General features: G+C 46.5%; 1 protein-coding gene across 1 annotated transcript; it reads left to right on the top strand.

Moving 5' to 3' along the window:
• The first annotated feature begins 892 nt into the window (after nucleotides 1-892).
• VGLL1 (vestigial like family member 1) lies at nucleotides 893-5,684 on the top strand. Its single transcript, XM_066640182.1, has 3 exons — nucleotides 893-1,103; nucleotides 4,080-4,490; nucleotides 5,644-5,684. Exons 1-3 carry the CDS (start codon nucleotides 893-895, stop codon nucleotides 5,682-5,684), a joined length of 663 nt encoding a protein of 220 aa, XP_066496279.1.
• Nucleotides 5,685-22,245: the final 16,561 nt, after the last annotated feature.

Here is a 22,245-nt window from a genome sequence, read left to right on the forward strand (position 1 = left end):
TTGGCGCTCATCCTGACTGAAAATTGGAGAACAGGAAAGACGTTCTTGGGGTCAAGGCTAATGCATTTGGATAGATAAAGCGAGTGGTGGGTGAAATTTTATTTCTTGTGGATTTTGGTGTTTTCCAAAGTTAGAAGTGCAGAAAGCGATGTTATGTGTTTTTATCCCAAGGGCACATTTTTATAAATTATAATTGCTTTTGAAGTGTACCAGGTCGGTGATAGAGGTGGTATAGTGTCAGTAGATGCAGCCTCATGCATGTAGAGGCATACGAAAACAGTTCTATTTCTTCACAGATTTCACATATTTGGGGTTTTTAGCTTTTTTTTGTACAAAAATGAGAAGTACAGAAAGTGGCATTATGTGTTTTTATTTCATTATCACTGAAAAAACCCACCTCTCATAATAGCTGTTGGTTATGGTGGATGTATGAAGCCACTGTGTTTTGAGAGAGCATCCTATGGGTACCATTGTTGGGGGAGAAAAGGGAACTGGGCTGTTCCTTAGGGCTGTTGGCCCTTCCCTGGAGGCCTCTGCTTGGTCACTGGGGGATGCAGGAGGCTGGACCAGATAGTTTAAATCTGGTCTGGTCTGTGGTGGTTTCTGTTAATTCTGACAGTTGCTTGGTGTGTGTGTGTGGTTACTGCACCTGTGTTTTTTTTCCTCTATTGGAGCAAATGGCAGGTTCAATGGAAGCAGGAGGAGAAGGAGTGATGGTGGACACACCACCAGACAATGACTGGGCTTGGTGTAGTACACAGCCTCAAGCTCAGAGAGGTCTTGGGCCCTCCTTGCTGTCAGGAGAAGGTTTCGTTCCTGCCTGATAGAGCCAACACAAAATGCTATTCTTTCATCCAGTTTCATCTTCAGGTGCAGATAAAAGTTCCCAGGTATGGAAGAGACAAAGAAAAATTCCACAAAGCTGAGCAAGAACAAGCAGCCGGTGAAGACAGAGTGGGGAGCCCAGTATGTGGTGTTTTCCTATTTCCAAGGAGACATCAACAGCGTGGTGGACGAGCATTTCTCCAGAGCTTTGAGTGTGGCCAAGAACCCACAGGATCTGAGCCAGAGGAACAGCAGTGGGGATGCAACCGTCAAAAACGGTGAGGCCATTCTCTTTGGTTCTTCGGGTGCTGTGCTTCTTGTGTGCCCATGACACTATTGACATGGGAGATGCTGGGGTGGGCACACTCAGCGGCATAGCTAGAGGGGGTGTAAAGCTCTATGTACACTTCCGTTTCCATTCCGCCACCTGGAATGGCTCCGAAAGGGAGGGGGAGGGGCTGCTTGCATGCTGTGGTGAGGCTCCCTGCAAAACATAGTGCTTTGCACCCCCTCTAGCTATTCCCACTAGGCACACTTTCCCTATGATGTTGAAGATCCTGATGATAATTTGACAGAGAGAGTTTAACCTGACTGAGGCTCTGCCCTGAAGCTATGGGGATCGCATGGACTAAGAGCAAAGGAAACAGTGTTCCTGAGATTATCCAGAGTACCTTCCACATGCCTCCGAATAATTCCGCAGTTCAGTTCAGCAATGTGCTTCTGGAACATGGGGGCAAAGGAATGAATGTGAAAAGCCTGAAAACTCCTGTTTTGATGCCCTAGATGTGCCTCTTCAACAGGGGTGCCCAAACCCCGGCCCAGGGGCCACTTGTGGCCCTTGGGGGCTCCCAATCCGGCCCGCAGGGAGCCCCCAGTCTCCAATAAGCCTCTGGCCCTCCGGAGACTTGCTGGAGCCCATGCTGGCCCGATGCAGCTGCTGTTAGCGTGAGGGTGACTTCAACCTCTTGCATGAGCTGCAGGGCGAGGGCTCCCTCCCCTGCTTGCTGTTTCATGTGAGTGATGCAGCAGCAGCAGTGAAGAAAAGGCTGGCCTTGCTTTGTGCAAGGCCTTTTATAGGCCCTGAGCTATTGCAAGACCTTCATTCATTCATATAAGTTCCATCTCTAATATATTCATTTATGTAATTTTATTCAAATTTGAAATGTAAATGAATTCTTTGTTTTCCTGGCCCCTGACACAGTGTCAGAGAGATGATGTGGCCCTCCTGCCAAAAAGTTTGGACACCCCTGCTCTACAATAATGAATGTCACTTCACAAAAGGATAACTGGGTTGCCAGGACCTCACCTGGAAACAGCACCTGTCTCTTTGTCGTGCACCTAGGAGCTCAATGAAGCTGCCTTTAGATACTCTTCCTGCTCTGCTTCTTCACTGCTCCTCTACAGCAGCCTCCCTGTTGTGGGGCAAAACCAGAATCCTGCTTGTGTAGGAGGCTAAGTTTCAGACCAAAGGGTAGAGCTGCAGGATTGGCTCATAACCATTTCCTTGGCTCCCTCCCTCCCTCCCTCTCCCATTATTAGAAAATGGAGCAAGCACATCTGGAGCACTTTGATCAGACCTCAAGCAATCATCCAATTAAAGCAATGCCAGATGTATTGACTGCATGGGTTTTAGCTGATTTAATCTATTGATCTAGAATTAAATTTGCCCATAGTAAAAACAACAGTTCCGAAACCAGAGCAGGCAGGCGTACCTAACTTTATGGTGCTTTTCAGTAGACGATAGCACTCTACACCGGCGTTTCTCAACGTTTGTCCCCCACTGTTCCACTTCGCATAGTCCACCTATTGGAATTGCTACTGGAAGCAACTTCTGGACTGGGAGGCCAGACACAATGTGACAAACACTGGTAAGACGCTCGGGGCAGACTCAGGGCTCGCTTTTTCAAGCGTGAGAAAAGTGTACGAGAGCTCTGCCTGCTGAGCTGAACCTCCTACTGCTGCTTGTCACGTTGCATTGCTGGTCTTGCGGGAGTCTGGGGGTCCTGTAAGTACACTGGACATCACCTCAAACACCACTAGTGTTACTAGTACCACTGGTTGAGAAACACTGCTCTATGCAGTTTATAGCTGATGTACAATGAGCTCTCCTTAGCCGTGGGCTCAGCATCTGTGGTTGAATATCTATGGATACCGAGCCTGTGGCTGGAGGGCAGGGGATCCCGGACACAACTGCAAGTGCCTTCCAGTTGTGTCTGGAAGGTCTTCTGAGGAGGCTGGGAGTGACTTCTGGAGGGCCTGGCGTGACCTTGGGCCAGGCATGCCACTCAGCTAAGTGTAATTGTAGTGCTGCGCTGGCCCCCCACAGATTACGTTACCCGCAGGGGGTCCTGGAACAGATCCCCCATTGATAACCAAGAGCCCATGGTATGTATGTATTCCTTTAGCAGGCATCATCTTCATTCCCATTTATGAGTGATGATAAGTCTTTCATTTACCCATAGTCTTTCGAGACTGAAGGTTGCCAACTGATGAGAGATGAGGCGAAATACCTCTTCAAAGGTGGTATTTTCTATCTGCAGTTTTTCCAAGTTGTAATGAAAGTCATACATATCTGTTGCTGGATTAATTGGGGAGACACCTTTTCAGTCAATTAAATGTGTGTTGTTTTTTTTAACTGGTTAATCAATCCGTTAAAAGTTATTGTATGGCCTGACAAGGGCTGTGCGCCTGAACTCTTCATTGCCCACTTTTAGATGGGTTACAAAACCCAAGCTATTTCATCTGGCCTTTAACTGTTATAGCTTAAAAATACCACTCTTATCCCCCTGCTCTTTTTGTGTCTTTGATTTGTGCAACTGTTTGGCGTTTTCATATGTTGTTTTAGAAACCTGTTAGCCTCTTTCGGTACATGCTGATGGAGAAAATGAGCAGTGGTGTATCTAGGGTATGGCAAGCCAGGGCATGAGCCCTGAGCCCAACTTGAAGGGGGTGCCACGCACCCCTGTGAGTGCACGCACACTCTAGTCGCTTCCTGAGTTGGGGAGTGCCCGGAGCGCCTGCTGCATGGGCACACACAGCAGTGGCTGGGGCGATTTCTCCCCAGCTGCCACTGTGAGTGTGCACATGCTCCTGGTGCTTCCCCAGAAGTGACGTTACGTAACATCTTGACATGGCGTGGCGTCACACCATTGCTACCCTGGGTACACCTCTGAAAATGAGGGTCTCAATAGTATAATATCATACAATATAATATAAATAAAAGTTGAAGCCTTAATGAATCATTTTTGAAACAGAGAACCACGTGTCTCCCCGTCAGTGGGGTTTCTCACCTCCCTGGGATAAGCCATATCAAGCATCGCCCCCCATAAAGCTGCCAAGCACCAGCGGCACCACAGCAGCCACGGCCTCAGAAACCTACCAGCCTCCAGCTCTGCAGGGCATCCCTCCTCCATCTACAGAGTTATGGCACTTGCCCTTGATGGGTGACCCAGATGTGACTGCGGCTTTGGAATACCCTTCCTCGATGGCTGACCTCCATATGGGGCAGAGATCTGTGTCAGATGGGAAATACGGGTCACTGCTGGGTCTCTTGCAACAGGACCGGTGCCCTCAATCCGTCCATGAGCCTCCAGAGTCCAGCTCTGCTTGTCTTACCAGTTCTGCTAGGTTGCAAAATATGAGCCAGGCTTTAACTTCTGGGAGAGGTAAGTCAATATTTGACTTATTTCTCATCATTTAGTGCTTTACAAATGGGGGGGGGGGGATTTTATTTTATTTTTTGCCAGGAGGAAGAGTAAAAACAGTTTGATGCTTGTTTTGGATCAGTCTGAAAATGAATGTGCAAAGTGGTGCTTTGATGATGTTACATGTTCTAATGTGTAGTGCAGTTGCTGTTGCTGCTGTTGCTATTTGTATAACACTTTTCAACTAAAAGTACAGGCATCTTCTGTATCTATGGAGGATATGTTCTCACCCACCCCCCACAGATACCAAAACGGGATATAAGCAAGCCCTATACTTACTGTGGTGTTGAGCTTTGGCTCTTCATTCACAGCCCTTACTGTTAGGAGTGCAAAAAGCATTCAGCCAGAACACTAGAGGACAGAAACAACCAGAACACTAACTAGGACAGCTTCCTGTTAGCGTTCTGGCTGCCTCCCTCCTCCAGCATTCTGGTTGACTTCTTGCGCTCTGTAAGGGCTGCAGATCACATCTGCAGTTCGGTTCATTCTTGGCTGCCATTATGCAGCCAAAACTGTGCAGCACGTGGTACTAATTTCAGTGAGCTAATAATTTTTCTAGAATAATTTGCAAGGTTATTATCCTCGTAGAATTACAATTTAGAGATTCACAGTATGTTTATTATTATGGGTGCCACTTGAACAAAAAGACCTTACTGGATTAGCCATATGAATTTTAGTTCAATCACATCTGCATATGAGGAAAAAGAAACCCACAACTGTTATAAAGAAAAACAACTTTGTCGTTTGCACACTTTGTTGTTCAGCAAAGCACACATGTCTCTCAGCTGACATCATCTCAGAAGGTGCAGCCCCAATGCTCTCTTGCACAGGAGGGAAAGCCTCTTCTGAGATGGTACTTGTCGCTTGCAGTTTTTAGAAGACCTTGCATTACCAATGATAAATGTGTTGACTCATTAATCACGGGCATTTCTTTGTCTATCAAAATGTCTTCAATTGCTTGACGAACCAACGAACATTGCAACCCCATTCAATCCATCCCAGTAAATGATATATCAAGGCTGTACCAGCTTGCTCCACTCCTATTCCTGTTATTTTTATTAACATGATCAGTTTCACTAGTTCCTGTTCCAATTTCACTGTTCCTGTTTTCCAGGTATCCAGGCTAATGACAGGAGGAGAGATTTGTATTTTTAGAAAATGGAGACATTTGCTTATTGCTGCTAAGGAGAGCACTCCCTGTGGACATGCGCACCTACGACTCAGAGAACTGGAAGCTCATGCCTGAGTGCACCTCTCAATCTCCCCGTCACCACCAATTACAAGAATTCATTGGGTGGGGGATGTGTACAAAGACACGTTAGAATGGATATAACGCTTCTAATTTGCCTTGCGCTTGCCTTCCCCCCAATCCTAGTTTGACATGATGAAGACAAGGAGAAACCCTCTATCTGAAAGCACACTGTTTCCTAGTTTTCATCCCAGGTGACAAGTGGCTGGCCTTGACTTCCAGCCAGTGGGATCACTAACGTTTGCATCACCGGATGTGGGAGGCTGGGGCTTCACCCGCATGATGAACTTCCTTCCATGCGGTGGGTGAGGCAGCGCCCTGGGCAGTGATGTGGTGATGTACCGTTGCCCTGCACCCACTGGCTTTTTGGCTACCTCTTGGCTTGATATCTCTTGGCTTGATATCACTGGCTTGATATCTCTATCAAGAATAGAGATATTTACATGCAGTTTGTTTCGTTGCATTCTGCATGAAATTAAGAACATAAGAAGAGCCCCACTGGATCAGGCCATAGGCCCATCTAGTCCAGCTTCCTGTATCTCACAGCAGCCCACCAAATGCCCCAGGGAGCACACCAGATAACAAGAGACCTGCACGGCCTCCTGGGAATTGTAGTTTAAGAACATAAGAAGAGCCCCACTGGATCAGGCCATAGGCCCATCTAGTCCAGCTTCCTGTATCTCACAGCAGCCCACCAAATGCCCCAGGGAGCACACCAGATAACAAGGGACCTCATCCTGGTGCCCTCCCTTGCACCTGGCATTCTGACATAGCCCATTTCTAAAATCAGGAGGTTGCGCATACACATCATGGCTTGTACCCCGTAATGGATTTTTCCTCCAGAAACTTGTACAATCCCCTTTTAAAGGCGTCCAGGCCAGACGCCATCACCACATCCTGTGGCAAGGAGTTCCACAGACCAACCACACGCTGAGTAAAGAAATATTTTCTTTTGTCTGTTCTAACTCTCCCAACACTCAATTTTAGTGGATGTCCACTTATGTCTGTGGATGTCCAATTTAGTGGATGTCCAATTATGCATTGGAAGATATATAACAGGATGGTATTATTCAAAAATACCAAAATTTAAAATTTTCTGACCAGTAATATCACCCTGTGATGTGGTATCACCCCCGTGCGCTTCACCCAGTGCGTCCTGCACCCCCTTAGTGACACCACTGCTTCCAGCATAGGGGTGGTGGTGATTGTGGAACCAACCCATAAGAATCTGGGCTTTTTAATTTAGGAACCTATGGCTGTTTTGACTTATAGGAATCAAGGCTTCCTTTTACTGTTCCTGCTTTGTGAGGACCCAGAGAGAGGTGATTAATCTTCTCTTTCTATTTAGCATCCAGCATGAACAGGAAATGGCATTTCTTGTGGTCGTCCTTGGGAAATATTGACACTTACCTCTTTAGGATATGGAGGTGTTGCCATGTTGACCGATAGTGTGTTTACTCTCCTGGGCTCCATATATTTTACTCTCACTCTAGACAAAACATTGCACTGCATTGAGCACTCACCATCTGGTGCAGGAGGGATATATTTTGCTTCCCTTTCCTCCCTCAAATTCTATTCTGCATCTGTTCTATAGCCAACAACTTTGTATTAAAAACCTGCAGTTGCCGAGCCCTGACTTACCTGAACCTGCCTCTCCCATCAGAGCTTATAATAGGGAATGCACAAGTTGTTTCATCTTTCAGGTCTCCATTCGGAACTCTGAGAGAAACTTTAGGGGGTACAAAGTTTCCTTCTCTGCTGGATCATAATTTCTACAAATTACAATATATAAAACTATATAGGCTTACACAAAATGTGAATGCTGGTCTTCACATAATGTATGCAAACATTTTCTGAGATCCTAGAAAATTTCCGGCTCCTCTCGTTTGGCCCTGGGCCCAGGTAAAACATACCCCCTTCTCAAGGGCACCGGTGAGATCAGAAAAAGTAAGACCCCAAGAAATTTTGGGGCCCACTTCTTTGGTTCCTGAGTTCCCTTTTTGACCCTGGGCGTGGTATAATTACCTCCTATACCTGCCTCTCATGGGCATCTGTCTTCTTCTTCCTGAGATGGGCTGCTCTGTATCTAAAGCACTAGTGGCTAACTTCTTCAGCAAAGCAAAAGCAAAGCTTAACGCAGTGGTTCTTAAACTTATAGCACCAGGACCCACTTTTTAGAATGAGAATCTGTCAGGACCCACCAGAAGTCATGACCAAAAGTGACATCAAGCAGGAATTTTTTTTCACAATCTTAGGCTGCAATCCTACCCACACTTACCCAGGAGGAAGTCCCACTTACTATCATTGTTAAAATAATATACATAGTAGCTTGTTAAAAGTACAGGTCTGTAACATTTCCCCAAATGCAGTCACATACCACGGTAGCATCAAGTCCAATATATTAAAAATAAAATATTGAAATGAATGGGGATCCACCTAAAATTGGCTCACGACCCACCTAGTGGGTCCCAACCCATAGTTTGAGAAACACTGGCCTAATGGATGAGACAATGTCATTCTAATTCATGCTACAATATATTGTGATACAGGACCCCAGTGGCTTGGTGCTGTTTAGCCTCTAGTGCAGGAGAGGCAGGTAGACTTGCAGGTGCTGTAGGTTTAGGGCTGAGCTGCAAATCAGACTTCCATCTTTATGCACTCACTAGCTGTCCTTAGACAAGTCACTCCCTCTCAACCTCAGCTGCAATACGGGGAAAATAACCCTCCCTTGTCTTACAGAGGTGCAATAGGGACTACAGCAAAACACGCAAAACACTTTGCACTCAGAATATTTAATGTTATTATGATGCTGTGGATTACCAGGTTTGTAGATATTGACTGCAGAGGTAGTTGTGACAGTAGGAGGCAGGCATGTAACTGAATTGGGAGGCTCAGTCAGTTGCTGACAGTGAATTTCTCAGAATGAATCAGTCCAAAGGCAGCAGCTCTATAGATCCAGGTTGAATCTTACTGGGTCCCTGTGTTACCTGACTCTTAGGGCACAATCCTATACTTGTCTAGACAGAAGTAGGTCCCATTGTCTTCAGTGGGGTTTATTCTCCGGGAAGCATACCTAGGAGTTCAGCCCTACTGATCTACTACTTGCAGTACCACCCTCTGGCCAGCCACACAGGAGTCATCAAAGTGTTGGTCAGTAGCTCATTCCTCTGGTGATCGGGAAGGTATATAAGAACTCAGGAACATTCACTTTCAGGTGGACAGACTTCAAGGAATGTTGAACCTGTTTTTGATGACAACCTTAAAGTTGACTAACTGGACCCAGATGTACGACAATAGCTCAGTGTGTGTCTGTACACCTACAATGAAGGAACAGCGTTCCCCCGAATGCTTGTTCAGCTCAAAATGTGTCTTAACCGACAGAACTCAAAGTTCCTTCACACAAAAATCTTCTACTGGTTTTCAGCTCTCCAATTTTGAGAAGCAAAAACATCTCTGTACGTTTCATGGAGGAGAGCAGATGTGGACCCAGGTTCCCCTGTCCCAACACTTTGGCAACATGTTCTTCCCCAGTTTATCCCTACCTTCATGCTTCTCTCCTTCCTGTCTTGATTTTGGAATGCGAATAGTTTGGGGAAGGAATCTGTCTTGTAATTTTTCTTTGCAAAGTGACATGCGTGCGGATAGTGCAAAATAAACAAGCAACATCTCTTGGCTTCAGAGATTTAAAAAAAAAAAAAAAAGGTGTGTGTGATGGCAGAGGTCTGATCCAAGTTCCTGCAAGCAACTGCTGATGGAGTGGCCAGGGCACCATACAATAGGATGGGTGTCTTGGATTCTCAGGAGCCTTCGCTTATTTAAGTATCCTATCTCTAGCAGTTTGGTTGCATGCCCAGGCATGGAGTGAAGGACTTACAGTCCTGCAGCAACAGAGCCTTGATGCAGCTATAGCTCCCAGTTAAATTTGGTGGCCTGGCCTGGCCATTTCTTTGCTAAAACCGTGGGCCTGAAAATGCATCTGTCAGGACTAGTAGCCAAACCAAACTCAGTTGATTACCCAACAGCAACCACATCCTTTACTCCTCGGTAAGTTGCGAGCATTTTTCATAAACACCCGGGAAGCTGATAAGTATTTCCGTAGAATGCAAAAACGCCACGAGCTGTGAGCGTATCTTTTGCAATCTGCTCATCAGCAAAAAAGAGAGAGAAAGCGTGAAAAGGCATCCTAACTAGGTCAGAAAGAATCCAGGTTGCCAAAGTTCCTTTAGGGTGCACACACAGGAACGGAACCGGATTAAGCTAGCGCGAGGCCTGTAGCGTATATTAAAAAGGGGCTCTAAATTAAAAAAAACACACACATAAATATTAAATTATTTATGTCCCGCTGGCACCTCAAACTCTTCTGCTGCAAAGTGCCTTCTAGCACATTTGCAAGAGCCAGCGTGAGGGCCCAAAAGGATTGTGCCTGCAGTACAGTTAAAGTTGAGTAAAATGATTTATTTGCATCATATTATTGACGTCCACCATGCTTATGTACCCATGCAGCTCCCCGAACATGGAAACAGGGTTGCCAGGTTGTGAGAGGTTGATTTCAGCAGAGACAGCTTGCAAGCATTTAGCAGGGGGCCCTAAAAATGTAGGGCCTGTAGCATATGCTACTTTTGCTACTAGATTAATCTGGCTCCGTATAGGAAGATATAAAGTAAATAAAGATTTCTGAGTTTATTTGACATTGATGGGAATGAAGGAGTCCCTGCTCAGGTGAAGTTCTCAGCGCCTATGTGGAGCTCTGTGGGCTTATGGGGAACTCTGTGGAACTTTGGATCAGGATGACAAGGGTCTGAAAGATATATGAGATGGCACACTTCCTGTCCCATCCCCCCATACTAGACAAGGAGCTGCATATAGTCAGTTCTCTTTATATGCAAAATTGCCTTGTCTGCAAGGGACAAAATTGCCGCCTATCTCTTGTGATCTACCTCTCATTGCCACCTCTCTCTCATTATCTGTGACTCTGTTCTCCTTATCAGTGAATTCTGCACCAGATGCACTTAGGGTGAGTGGGGGGGGAGGCTCGGTGGAGCTATGAGCAGGCAGGTGCGCAGGGGTGCTGGCCTCTGGAAGGCTACCTGAGGGCTGCTCTGGGGTGTGGGCAAGCCCAGGGAAGAAGCCAAGAGACAGGTGGTGGAGGAGGAAGAGTGAAGCAATCTCCTTCCCACTGTTGAACTCTGAGACTCTGAGGCCAGCAACCTTCAATGAGTCAAGGGATGGCCAGCAGAGTGGAGGAAGAATCAGGTGTTGGAGATGTTGATGAGCCCTCACTGTCGCCCAGCCTCATAGACTTCAACTTAAGATTCAGGTCCATAAATTTCATAGAGTGTATGGCTGGAACCTAACCCCATGTTCCCCATAGGCTCAATGACTCAGTATCTGCTAATTTGGTATCCACTGGCAACTCCTGCGACGCCGCTGGAACCAACCGTATTGGCTTCTGCCTTTCCATTGGACCATTCCAGCGACATGGAGAGGGGGGATTTGCTGTACGGGAAACAGTCTATCCTCCATATCTACTTTACCCAGGCTTTGTGCACTGGAGAGGACACTCTGTTCCAGAACCACCATTCAGAGCGCAATATCATAGTCTTCTGAAACTGAAGGATGCCAACACAGGTATCCACTAGGTTTTCCAGGAACTTAACCCTAGCCAATAACAAGAACTGACTGTATTTCTAGTATGTCAAAATATACAATCCCAGCATCTCCATGTAGGGGTGGAAAAGCCCTTCAGCATCTGAAACCCTACAGAGCTGCTGTCACCCAGAACTGCTGTTGGCATCCAGTCTCGGAAGACTCTGGTATCGCGCTCTGAATGGTGGTTCCGGAACAGAGTGTCCTCTCCAGTGCGCGAAGCCTGGGTAAAGTAGGTATGGAGGATAGGCTGTTACCCATGCAGCAAATCCCCCCTCTCCACGTCGCTGAAATGGTCCAATGGAAAGGCAGAGGCCAATACGGTTGGTTCCAGCGGCGTCGCAGGAGTTGCCAGAACGTGACTGTGTTCAGCCATGAACTGCCTCAGGGATTCCGGCTCCGGATTTTGCCTGGAGGTTGACTCCTGAAGCCTTTTTCATAACGATGTAGCCACAAGGCAGTGGAGGTTTGGGATTAGAGTTGTCCTTCTCTCAGATGAGCTGCCTTCCCAGGCTGACGAGTCCCATCTACCCAGTGGCTGTTTAGTCGCCTCTTACGACAAGTACAGCCAAACTGAAGGCCTATTCTTATCCCCAGCCCCCAGGGATACTTATCACCCAGAACAGACAGTACCTATCTAGACAGCTCAGTGTAAAACAGCTACCCATGTGTGCATTTTTTTAAAAGTTTTAGGAATAGAAGAAATGTGCAAGTTTGGCAGACTCTGAGTGAAGGAGTTGAGCATTCCTAACAACCTTTACTCACAGCCAATGCGGGTAAACAACTGCACACCCACAGGGTGTAAGGCACAACACGTACCTGAACTCTGTGGGTTTTGTGCACAATACGCATTTGCTTAGGTAACTGATCATATCACAGTTCCAATGCTGAAAATAAATTACAGGGCTGAACCTCAATCAGAGCAGGCTTGATTGAAATCCTGATTCACTGCTGATCGCTTTGGAAAGTCTTGCACTTTCTCTCTCTCCCAATCTTCGTTTCTTCCTCTGCGCTGAAATTCCAGATTTTGTCTGCTGATTAGCCTTTGTGCTTCTTTCCAGGGTGAGTCAGGAACTAAGCTGCTGTCACCTTCTGGGGCTGCTGCAATAATTCTGTAAGAGTTCCCAGAAGCTCTCCATGAGCCAACCATAAAACAGGTCTCATCAGACAGCATGATGTATCACCGCTCATCAAGGTGTTAAAACCTCAGTTTCTGGTCACAGATCTTTCCAGCTATGCTGATGCACCTGCAAGATTCATCCAACCTTGACTCAGCAAAAGGGCTGTTAATTCGGTGATGACGGAATGGACTTTCCAACGGTTCATGGCGGGCTTCCCCCCCCATCCCCACTCGGTGGCTCACGCTAGGTAAAAACGACCTCCAGGTAAGCATTAAGTTGCCCTTATGCCGGGAACACCTAGATTAGACGACTGCAATACACCGTTTCAGGGGCTGCCTTTGCAAACTTGATCTAAAAGGGCCGGCTCATCTGTGAGGCTGGTTGAGGCAGCTGCCTCAGGCAGCAAATTGGCAGGGCTTGCCAGCCTGCAGCACTCCTCCTCCTCTTTCTCCTTGGATTCCAGAAAGATGAGAGCAATGGGGCACAGCATCAAGTGTGCTGGAGGAGACACTGGTGGGCTGAAGAGTAGGCAAACTGTTGGAAGTATCAAAGAGGCCATTTCCCATCACTTGTGATGGCCATTGTAAACAAGAGTCAGAGCACTAGAGAGATTATCATTGACTAAAAAACAATGAACGTTAAAAAAAATCTTACATAGACGATTGCAGGATGCAATTGCATGCAGTTATACGTAAGTGCAGCAACTGTTACCCTGCATGTGCTCAATCTGGTCTGATCTAAGCTAAGCAGGGTCAGGCCTGGTTAGTACTTGGATGGGAGACTGCCTGGGAATACTGGGTGCTGTAGGCTTATACCATGATCTCGGAAGCTAAGCAGGGTCAGGCCTGGTTAGTTCTTGGATGGGAGACTGCCTGGGAATACCGGGTGCTGTAGGCTTATACCATGATCTCGGAAGCTAAGCAGGGTCAGGCCTGGTTAGTACTTGGATGGGAGACCGCCTGGGAATACTGGGTGCTGTAGGCTTATACCATAGTCTTTCGAGACTTAAGGTTGCCAACCATATCTGCTACTGTTTCTTCTGAAATATATGGCTGTAGATTTATGCTGCTGGATAAGGACTCATGGTGATGCCAGCCATTGGGAAGCCCACAAACCTGTAGGTAAGCCATGTCTGGGCTTGCCTCAGCCAAACACAAACAAGGGGAATACCTGAAATAGGTGGGGAGAAGGTAGGAGAGGGGAAGGCCAGCTGTGGGGGGGGAGGAGCTACCAAAGATCCTACCAGCCTGTGCTGAGGAGCCTTGGGGGAAGGAGCTGAGGGAGGTAAGGAGGCCTGGCTTGCTGGGCGCCAGCCACAACCTCCCTAGGGGGCCTCTTGAATCTCCAAGGGTGGAGAAGGAGACAGGGTGACAAAAAACCTGTTGGAGAACTGACCTCCTCCTCGGCCACAAATAGAAAATATAAGGGAGCTATTTGGAAAATACTGAGAGGTAAAGAAGGACTAGATAAAAAGCAGGGATTCGCCTAAGTGGCAACTATTCTCTCTCCCCAACCCACTTCTCGTTATATACATGAGAAACTGGATAACTGGATGGCAGGATACAAGCAAACACACAAACTGGGCATCTGTCAATGTGTACAATACTAGCACGTAGGTTACACACAGATGGGAGTAAAAATGTTCTGTCTCTATTAAAAGTAAAGCAAGAGAAATAATCAGTCAATCAATTATGAATTTCTCTAATAGTAAAGTAATAATTAATCTTTACCGATGTGCTTGTTTAGCTCGGTATTGAGAGAACGGGTGTCGGAGATCGTTGAGCCAAGGTACACAAATTCATGGACAACCTCCAGTTCATGTGCAGAGATTGTAATGCAGGCAAAGAGGCAAAGAAGGAAGGCCCATAGCCAGGGAGACAGACCAGGGACAGACTGCACTTGCTCCCAGTGTGGAAGGGATTGTCACTCCCGAATTGGCCTCTTCAGCCACACTAGACGCTGTTCCAGAACCACCATTCAGAGCGCGATACCATAGTCTTTCGAGACTGAAGGTTGCCAACATGATGATTAATTAATCTAAGAACAACAACAACAACAACAACAACAACAACAAAGATTTACAAATAGAAATTGAAAGGTTGTGGCAGAAGAAGACCAGAGTAATCCCAGTGGTGATTGACACCCTCGGTGGGATTCCAAAACACCTTGAAGAGTACCCGAACAGCTTCGGGGCTGCAGAAATTACCATCCACCAAGCTGAAATGCAACATTATCGGGAACAGCTTACATTTTGCGGTGATATTTATAATATCAAAATAGGATAAAAGTCAAGCATCCCAGGTCCTTGGGCAGGACTCGATGCCTGGATAAAACAAACCAGTCTATAACATCTGTCTGACTGTGTGAAAATTATTATATTAATGTAGAGTCTGCTTTGATGTGTTGGAATACCATGTACAGTTATGGTTGTCCCACCTCAAACAGGATATCATAAGAACCAGGCTGGGCCGGAGGTCCCCTCAAGGTTCACTGTATCCTGCATTTTGACTCCCAGCAATGGCCAATGACACTTCCAAGCAGGGCCTGAAGGCAACAGGCCTCCATTGTACCATGTTCCCAGAATCAGATGTTTGGAGAACTGCTGCCTCTTGATTTAAAGAGATGCCCTTTGATTTAATGGTTAATATCCTTTGATAGATCTCTTCTGCATGAATTTGTCCTCTTCAAGCTGTCGAGGCTCATCACTGGTGATGAACGAGGGCCCAATCCTATCCAATTTTCCAGCACCGGTGCAGCCACAATGCAGCCCCATGGTAAGGGAACAAATGTTTAAGGAGACCTCTGTGACTGCTGCCACACCACAAGATGCAGTGCATGCCCCATTGGCACAGCAGCACTGGCACTGGAAAAATTGGATAGGATTGGGCCCTAAATTAAATATGGAAGAGCACTTTTTCATACTGTTGAAAGAACAGGGAAAGTGACAATAATGCGGTTTGTCTCAACATACATGTAATTGAAAAGTTTCCAAGGAAATCCACATTGGATTTCAAAAGAGGAGACTTTTCAAAGATGAGAGGATTAGTAGAAAGAAAGCTGAAAGGGAAAGTGGAGGATCAAATCTATCCAGAGCCCCTGGAGATTATTTAAAATCACAGTAACAGAAACCCAACTAGTATGTATACCATGAAGTAGGAAAGACACTACTGGTTCCCGGAGGATGCCAGCATGGCTTATGAGTAGAGCCAAGGAAGCTATAAAAGGCAAGAAGGATTTCCTTTGGAAAATGGAAGTCTTGCCCAAATAAGAGCAAAAAGACTCTGGCAAAAGAAATGTAAGCAGACAATAAGGGATGTGAAAAAAGAATACAGTGGGCCCTCCTTATCCATAGATCTGGTACCCACTGATTTGACTAACCACAACCAATGGATTTGACCAACCAGTGCCAGGGGGTGGTACTGGGCACTTGATGAGGCCCACAACCTGCTCCGGGAAGTGTTTCCCAAACTGTGCATTGTGATACTCAAGGTTCTGAAGAGCCTTTGCCATTCAGTGTAGACTTACAAATCTATCTGTCTGATCAATGGAGTACAATTTCAGTAATGTCCTCTTTGAGACTGGCTAACAACATTTTTACCCAGACACCTTGTAGCAGTGGCATCACTACAGTGTACTTCACCGGTGCGAGAGGCCAGCGCGTCTTTTCCATGATGGACCTCCTCCCATGCATGTGGTCAGAGGCAATGTTCTGGGCCGTGGGCGGGGTGATGCAACATTGCCCTGCTCCCGTTGGTTTTTTGGCTATAACTTTTGATAGAATAGAGATATTTCAACACAGTTTATTTCATTGCATTCTGCTTGAAATTATGCATTGAGTGATATATAACATGATGGTATTATTCTAAAATATCAAGATTTTGACCAGCAGCTATGACAACCCCCCCACCCTGTGTGTCACTCAGTGTGGTCCACACCCGCTGCACCCCCTAGTAACACCACTGTTTCGCAGCCATTTCCCAAAGAGCTCAACAAAATCTTGCTGTTATAGTTGCAAATTTGGCAGTTTTTCGTTAAATGCAGTAACTGTGATTGTGTTTGGTTAAGCTTATACCTTGAAATCCATCACCTGATAACATGTAACATTTATATTATATGAATGAGTTAACTGGATCTATTAATATGATAGGGATCTTGCCTGCCCACATAGCTCACTATGGCTGCAATCCTAACCACACTTTCCTGAGAGTAAGCCCCATTTAACAAAATAGGACTTACATCTGAGTGGACCTGGTTAGGATTGTGCCCTTAGTCCTTTTATACTTTATTTTCATTCCTTTAAGGCAGGGGTCTGCAAACCCCTGCCCGGGGGCAGATTCGACCCATTGCGAGCCTCTATCTGGCCCACGGCCAGCCTCTTGTCCCCTGAAAGCCTCTGGCCCACTTGGCCGAACGTGACTGGAGCTGTGCTCTGGTTGCATCTGGAGGGTGTTCTAAGGGCCAGAGAGGTTGAGTGAATGAGCCCATTCATTCATTTATTCATTCATCTAAGTTCCATCTCTATTTATATAAATTTTATATTTAAATTCTTTTTCCTGGCCCTCAGCACCATGCCAGATATTTCATGCGGCCCTCTGGCCAAAAAGTTCAGAGACCCCTGCTTTAAGGATATGTACAGACATACCTTGCGACTGGATGCAAGTTTCTCTGTTGCAGACCAAACTCCAAACTCTGCTTCCTCCAGCTTCTGTAATGACACACGCCCAGCCCACAGATCCGGCGCTGTTCCCCTCCTTCACAGATCACATGGGCTGTCCACTGAGCTTACGTTTTTCACATGTCTTGCATGTTTTCCTACTCAAATTTTTTGTTGACATTTCTTTTACACTTGAAAAACTCCTTGAAGGAGGCGGGAAGTTTGTCATTTATTTGAGGACCAGCCCATCAGCACTGTTTGGAACTCTCATTTGAGGAGTGAAAATATGATGATGATGATGATAACATCCAGTTATGGAAAAGGCTTCAGGAGTCAACCTCAAGGCAAAATCCGGAGCCGGAGTCCCTGAGGCAGTTCATGGCTGAACACAGTCATGTTCTGGCAACTCCTGCGACACCGCTGGAACCAACCGTATTGGCCTCTGCCTTTCCATTGGACCATTTCAGCGACGTGGAGAGGGGGGATTTGCTGCATGGGTAACAGCCTATCCTTCATACCTACTTTACCCAGGCGTTGCGCACTGGAGAGGACACTCTGTTCCAGAACCACCATTCAGAGCATAACACCATAGTCTTCCGAGACTGAAGGATGCCAACAAGGTGATGGCACAAGGGCTGGCCAATCAGTGCTATGCAAGCCTAGTTTCTGTTTCAAAACAGAAAATCAGGTTCCCCTGATCTCAATCCAGGGAGGAAGATGGTGCATGTGCTCAAAATACAGTGAGTGCATGCTCACTGCTAAAACCTCGTATATCTGTATACACCTTAAAAGTGGTGGCGTTAACCCATTTTTGCTTGGCCCACAGGTGTACACATTTGGTCCCTGTTGCATATATGCGGCGTTGGGCAGAAATAGCTTTAAATTGCTATCATTTCCAGAATTACAACGTATGATACAGAAGAAAGAGGCAGGCTTGTCTGTCTTTAAGAATGATTTTATCACAAAAATGATAATTAATGTGATTCACCTCAATAAGCAAAGAAATCCATTGCACTCACCTCTCGCTCAGGCATGGATCAATATTTCCAGGAAGGGCTGTTCAATGCTACCAAAAGCTTTCTATGTGTCCATAAATGTTCCTCCCCTTCTTACTATTCTCATTTATAATGCAGTGGTTTAAATTTTTCTCACATTGTTAAATAGTCTTCTTTGTGAAACAACAAAACCCATCAGCTTCTCTGCTGAGTCCCTGGAAAGAGTCTTGCTCTTTGGTACTGTAATGTACAGAAAGAAATGCTTTTTCCACCCATCAACCCAAAGCCTCCTTCATCAGCTTTTAGCAACACAAATATTTAACACTTCTGAAATGAAACTGCTTGACACCTACAGGACCTAAAGATCTTCATTGGTTTAAAAAGCAGGCACAGAATCGGCAGAAAGAGATAGCTCTTTCTTGGTACCTTCCTCGCGTACCATCAGTCTCTGCTTTCAGAAGGCTTTGGTGGACACACAGGGGAAATGAGGGTCCAATCAATGGTAGAGCCCTGCTTTGTATGCAGAAAGCATTTGGTTCAGCCCCTGGTATCTCCAGGGAAAGATCCCTGTTGGAGACCCTTTGCTGGTCTGTAGAAAATATTACTGAGGTAGGTGGACCAGTCATCTGGACAGATTCCCTGGGAGGGAAATTCTGGGGAATAAAAAGGAATACCAGTTTTCACATCTGCAAACACAGGTGTGCGCCACTTAATGACAGGGATACATTCTCTGATCCCCGTTGTTATGCAAATAGGTCATTAAGCAAACATTCAGCCCAGTCTAGTGCCTTTGTTGTGTAAACAGACACTCCCTGCTGGACACTAGCTGGCTGCACAGGCTACTGGAGACCAATTCTTATGTTCTTATGTTCTTCATTGTCTCTCCTTTGCAATAAGAGCCTCTTTGTTGTATCAGCAGACACTATGGGAATCCCGACTGCTGCAATAAGAGCCTCTTCGTTGTGCTTTGACCACCGTCATATATATGGTCCATCGTTAAGTGGAAGGTTGTTAAGTGACACATACCTGTACCAACGAAATAGTATGTCACCCCAGTTCTACCTAAATGTCCGTGTTGTGATGCAGCAGTGTTGGTGCAGCTTCCACTGCATCCCATGAGGTATTTTCAGTTGCTGGAAGTCTCCTCAGGGTAAGGGAACATTTGTGCCTGTGCTCCGAGGTGCACCCCAGCAACCATTATGGGACAACTCAGAGCTAAACCAACTCAGTCGCTGGTACAAGCCTGCATTGCTCCACGCAGGCAGTTAATAGTCATGGGGCTTTGGATTTGGCATGCACCACCACCACCAAACCTGCCCCCAATTTGCCCATCCCATGCCCAATTTCCTCCCTGTTCTGCCCTGTTCCATACACTCCCTTCCCTCTCCCTGCCCCATTCTGTCCCCTCTCAGGGCGTCACTGCTCCCAATAGCAGGGTTTACCTGCTACCTCCTGACACCCCCTAGTGCATGTAGGAATGTCCAGCCATCCACCCAGCATCCCAGCTGCTTGCACTGCTGCCAAGCACTTTACAGTTACTTTGTGTGGCCTGCACCAGGGAATGCACATTCTGTTGGCACGAGACTTCAATAGGACTGGGCCACGTATTTCAGAATATTCTCTCCCCTGGTGAAATGGATATTCAGAGTGCAATCCAGAGCGCTCATTCAGCTGATGCAACCCAGGAGTGCTGAGAATGTCCTGTAAAGCATGTTTGTGGCTACTCTTGAGCTGGCTAGGCTGGTGCAAGGATGTGCGCCAGCCTGCTGGTGCTGGATCCCTTCTTGGAGGGGGTAGGTTTGTGCTGGATCCCCTCCTGGAGGGGGTAAGTTTGCCCCAGCATTGGAGGGGCAAGAGAGAGTGTCAGAAAGGTGGAATGGTGGTGGTGGGGTGTTTGCGGGCAGGTGAGAGCAGACTGGGAGGTGGATCAGGCTCAAGAAGGGCTGGATCAGCTGCAGCAGTGCAGGCCAAATCCTAATAATAATAATAATAATAATAATAATAATAAATAAACTTTATTTCTATCCTGCCCTTCTCCCTAAAGGGACCCAGGGTGGCTTACAACATATTAAAAACAGATTAAAACATAATTTAACAAACAGATAAAAGCATATCAAAAACACATTAACAGAAACCATAAAAACAGTAGTCAGATAAAAGTTAGAATAAAAAAGAGCTTAAAACAGCAGTTCATAGAGGAATCAGGCCTGTAAAAAACAACTAAAAGATGTATAAAAGATGTTAAAAAGGCCATGAAGTCAGAAGGCTTGTTTAAAGAGCAGGGTCTTCAGGCCTCGCCGAAAAGTCTCAAGAGAGGGAGCCATTCTCAAGGGGAAGGGAGTTCCATAATGTTGGTGCCACTACTGAGAAGGCCCTATTTCTTGCCGCTGCCCCACGTACCTCCTTAGGTGGCGGCACTTGTAAAAAGGCCTTCTCTGATGACCTAAGAGGACGAGCCGGATTGTACGGGAGTAGGCGATCTCTAAGATACCCTGGCCCAGAGCAGTATAGGGCTTTAAAGGTCAAAACCAGCACCTTGAATTGGGCCCGGAAACGAATGGGCAGCCAATGTAGCCCCCGGAGAAGCGGACTGACAGAGTCAAACCGCCTAGCTCCCGTGACCACACGGGCCGCCGCATTCTGCATTAATTGCAGTTTCCGAACCGTCTTCAGGGGCAGCCCCACATAAAGCGCGTTACAATAATCTAACCTTGATGTCACCGTGGCCAGATCTGCACGATCCAAGTACGGCCGCAGCTGGCGCACCAGCCAAAGCTGAGCGAAGGCCCCCCTAGCCACAACCGCCACCTGGGAATCCAGGAGCAGCTGCGAGTCTAGGTGGACCCCCAAGCTGCGGACCTGCTCCTTCAGAGGGAGTGCAACCCCATTCAGAGCAAGCCTATAATCCAGCACCTGCATCGAGGATTTCCGAACCAGGAGAGCCTCTGTCTTATCCGGATTTATCCTAACCCCCAGTCATGGGCCCGGCAGCCTTACATGGGCTGCTTGGATGTGCACCAGCCAATTCTCTGGTGCAGATCCCTTTCCCCTCCAACCAGCATCTACCTTGCAGGCCACTCAACCTGCCTGTTCCAGCGCAAGTTAGGATTGGACTGCCTGTTATATACAGCCCCAAATCAACAAGCAATGCTCTTTGATTTTTCCAAAGACTACAGCTACAAGGCCATCTGTCCCCCCTTTCAAAGGCTCAGGGTTGAGGGTGGTGAACTGAGGTGTGCATCTTTCCCTTATAGAGTTGGAAAGGGTACAGAAAAGGGGCAAATGAAATTATCATGCCATGGGAAAGCTCTCACTTCAAGGAACGATGCAAGTTTTGGAATGTTTAGTTGAGTAAAAAAAAAAAGATGAGTATAGGGTGGGCACACAATAGAGATTTATAAACTTCTCTATGAAGTAGAGGGAATGGGTTGGGAAAAGGTTTTCTCATTCATAATATGAGGCCATTTAATGGAACTTATGGACAGTAAAAGAAACGTATTGGAACTGATAAAACAGGGTAATTTCTTTCATTCTCTACTAATGGACTTTCTGTCTGGTTGGACAAAGTGAAAAATGGGATGCTGGACTGGATGGATTTTGGGACTGACCCTGCAAAGTCTAATAATGTTATTATGTTGCTTTGCTCGGGTCTGGTTTAGCATCTGGAATTTGACTTTGGTCATGGATTCTTCCATCAGAGCCTGAAGTGGAGGCACGAAATGATTGTTCAAGAGAGGAAAGAAAGAATGGGGAGGGGGGAGGAGAATGAACTCATTGGAAGACGAATGAACACACGACTAGTGACTTTCGACTGACCTGTAGGAAACTGGGCTGGAAGTTTAGAACCAACGTGAGTATAAACAATGACTGTTGTTTTCACTGTTGCTGCAGGAGGTAAGAGCGAGCAACCTCCCCAATGGAAGACAACTTTGTTCCCCAGGAAGTTGTGGGCAGGAACAAGGTCTGAGTTTGTCACAATTCTCTTGCGCAGGGTAAGAGCCCTGGTAGCATTCATGCTGCTCACACACAAGGCTTTGAAACGTGAAGACAC

This window comes from Tiliqua scincoides, chromosome 12, assembly GCF_035046505.1.
Source record: "Tiliqua scincoides isolate rTilSci1 chromosome 12, rTilSci1.hap2, whole genome shotgun sequence".
NCBI classification, from domain to species: Eukaryota; Metazoa; Chordata; class Lepidosauria; order Squamata; family Scincidae; genus Tiliqua; species Tiliqua scincoides.

Coding starts and splice junctions, on each gene's coding strand:
- VGLL1 (XM_066640182.1), top strand. CDS start 893: ATGGAAGAGACAAAGAAAAATTCCACAAAGCTGAGCAAGAACAAGCAG. Junction 1,104..4,079: donor GGATGCAACCGTCAAAAACG/GTGAGGCCATTC, acceptor TTTTTGAAACAG/AGAACCACGTGTCTCCCCGT. Junction 4,491..5,643: donor GGCTTTAACTTCTGGGAGAG/GTAAGTCAATAT, acceptor CCTGTTTTCCAG/GTATCCAGGCTAATGACAGG.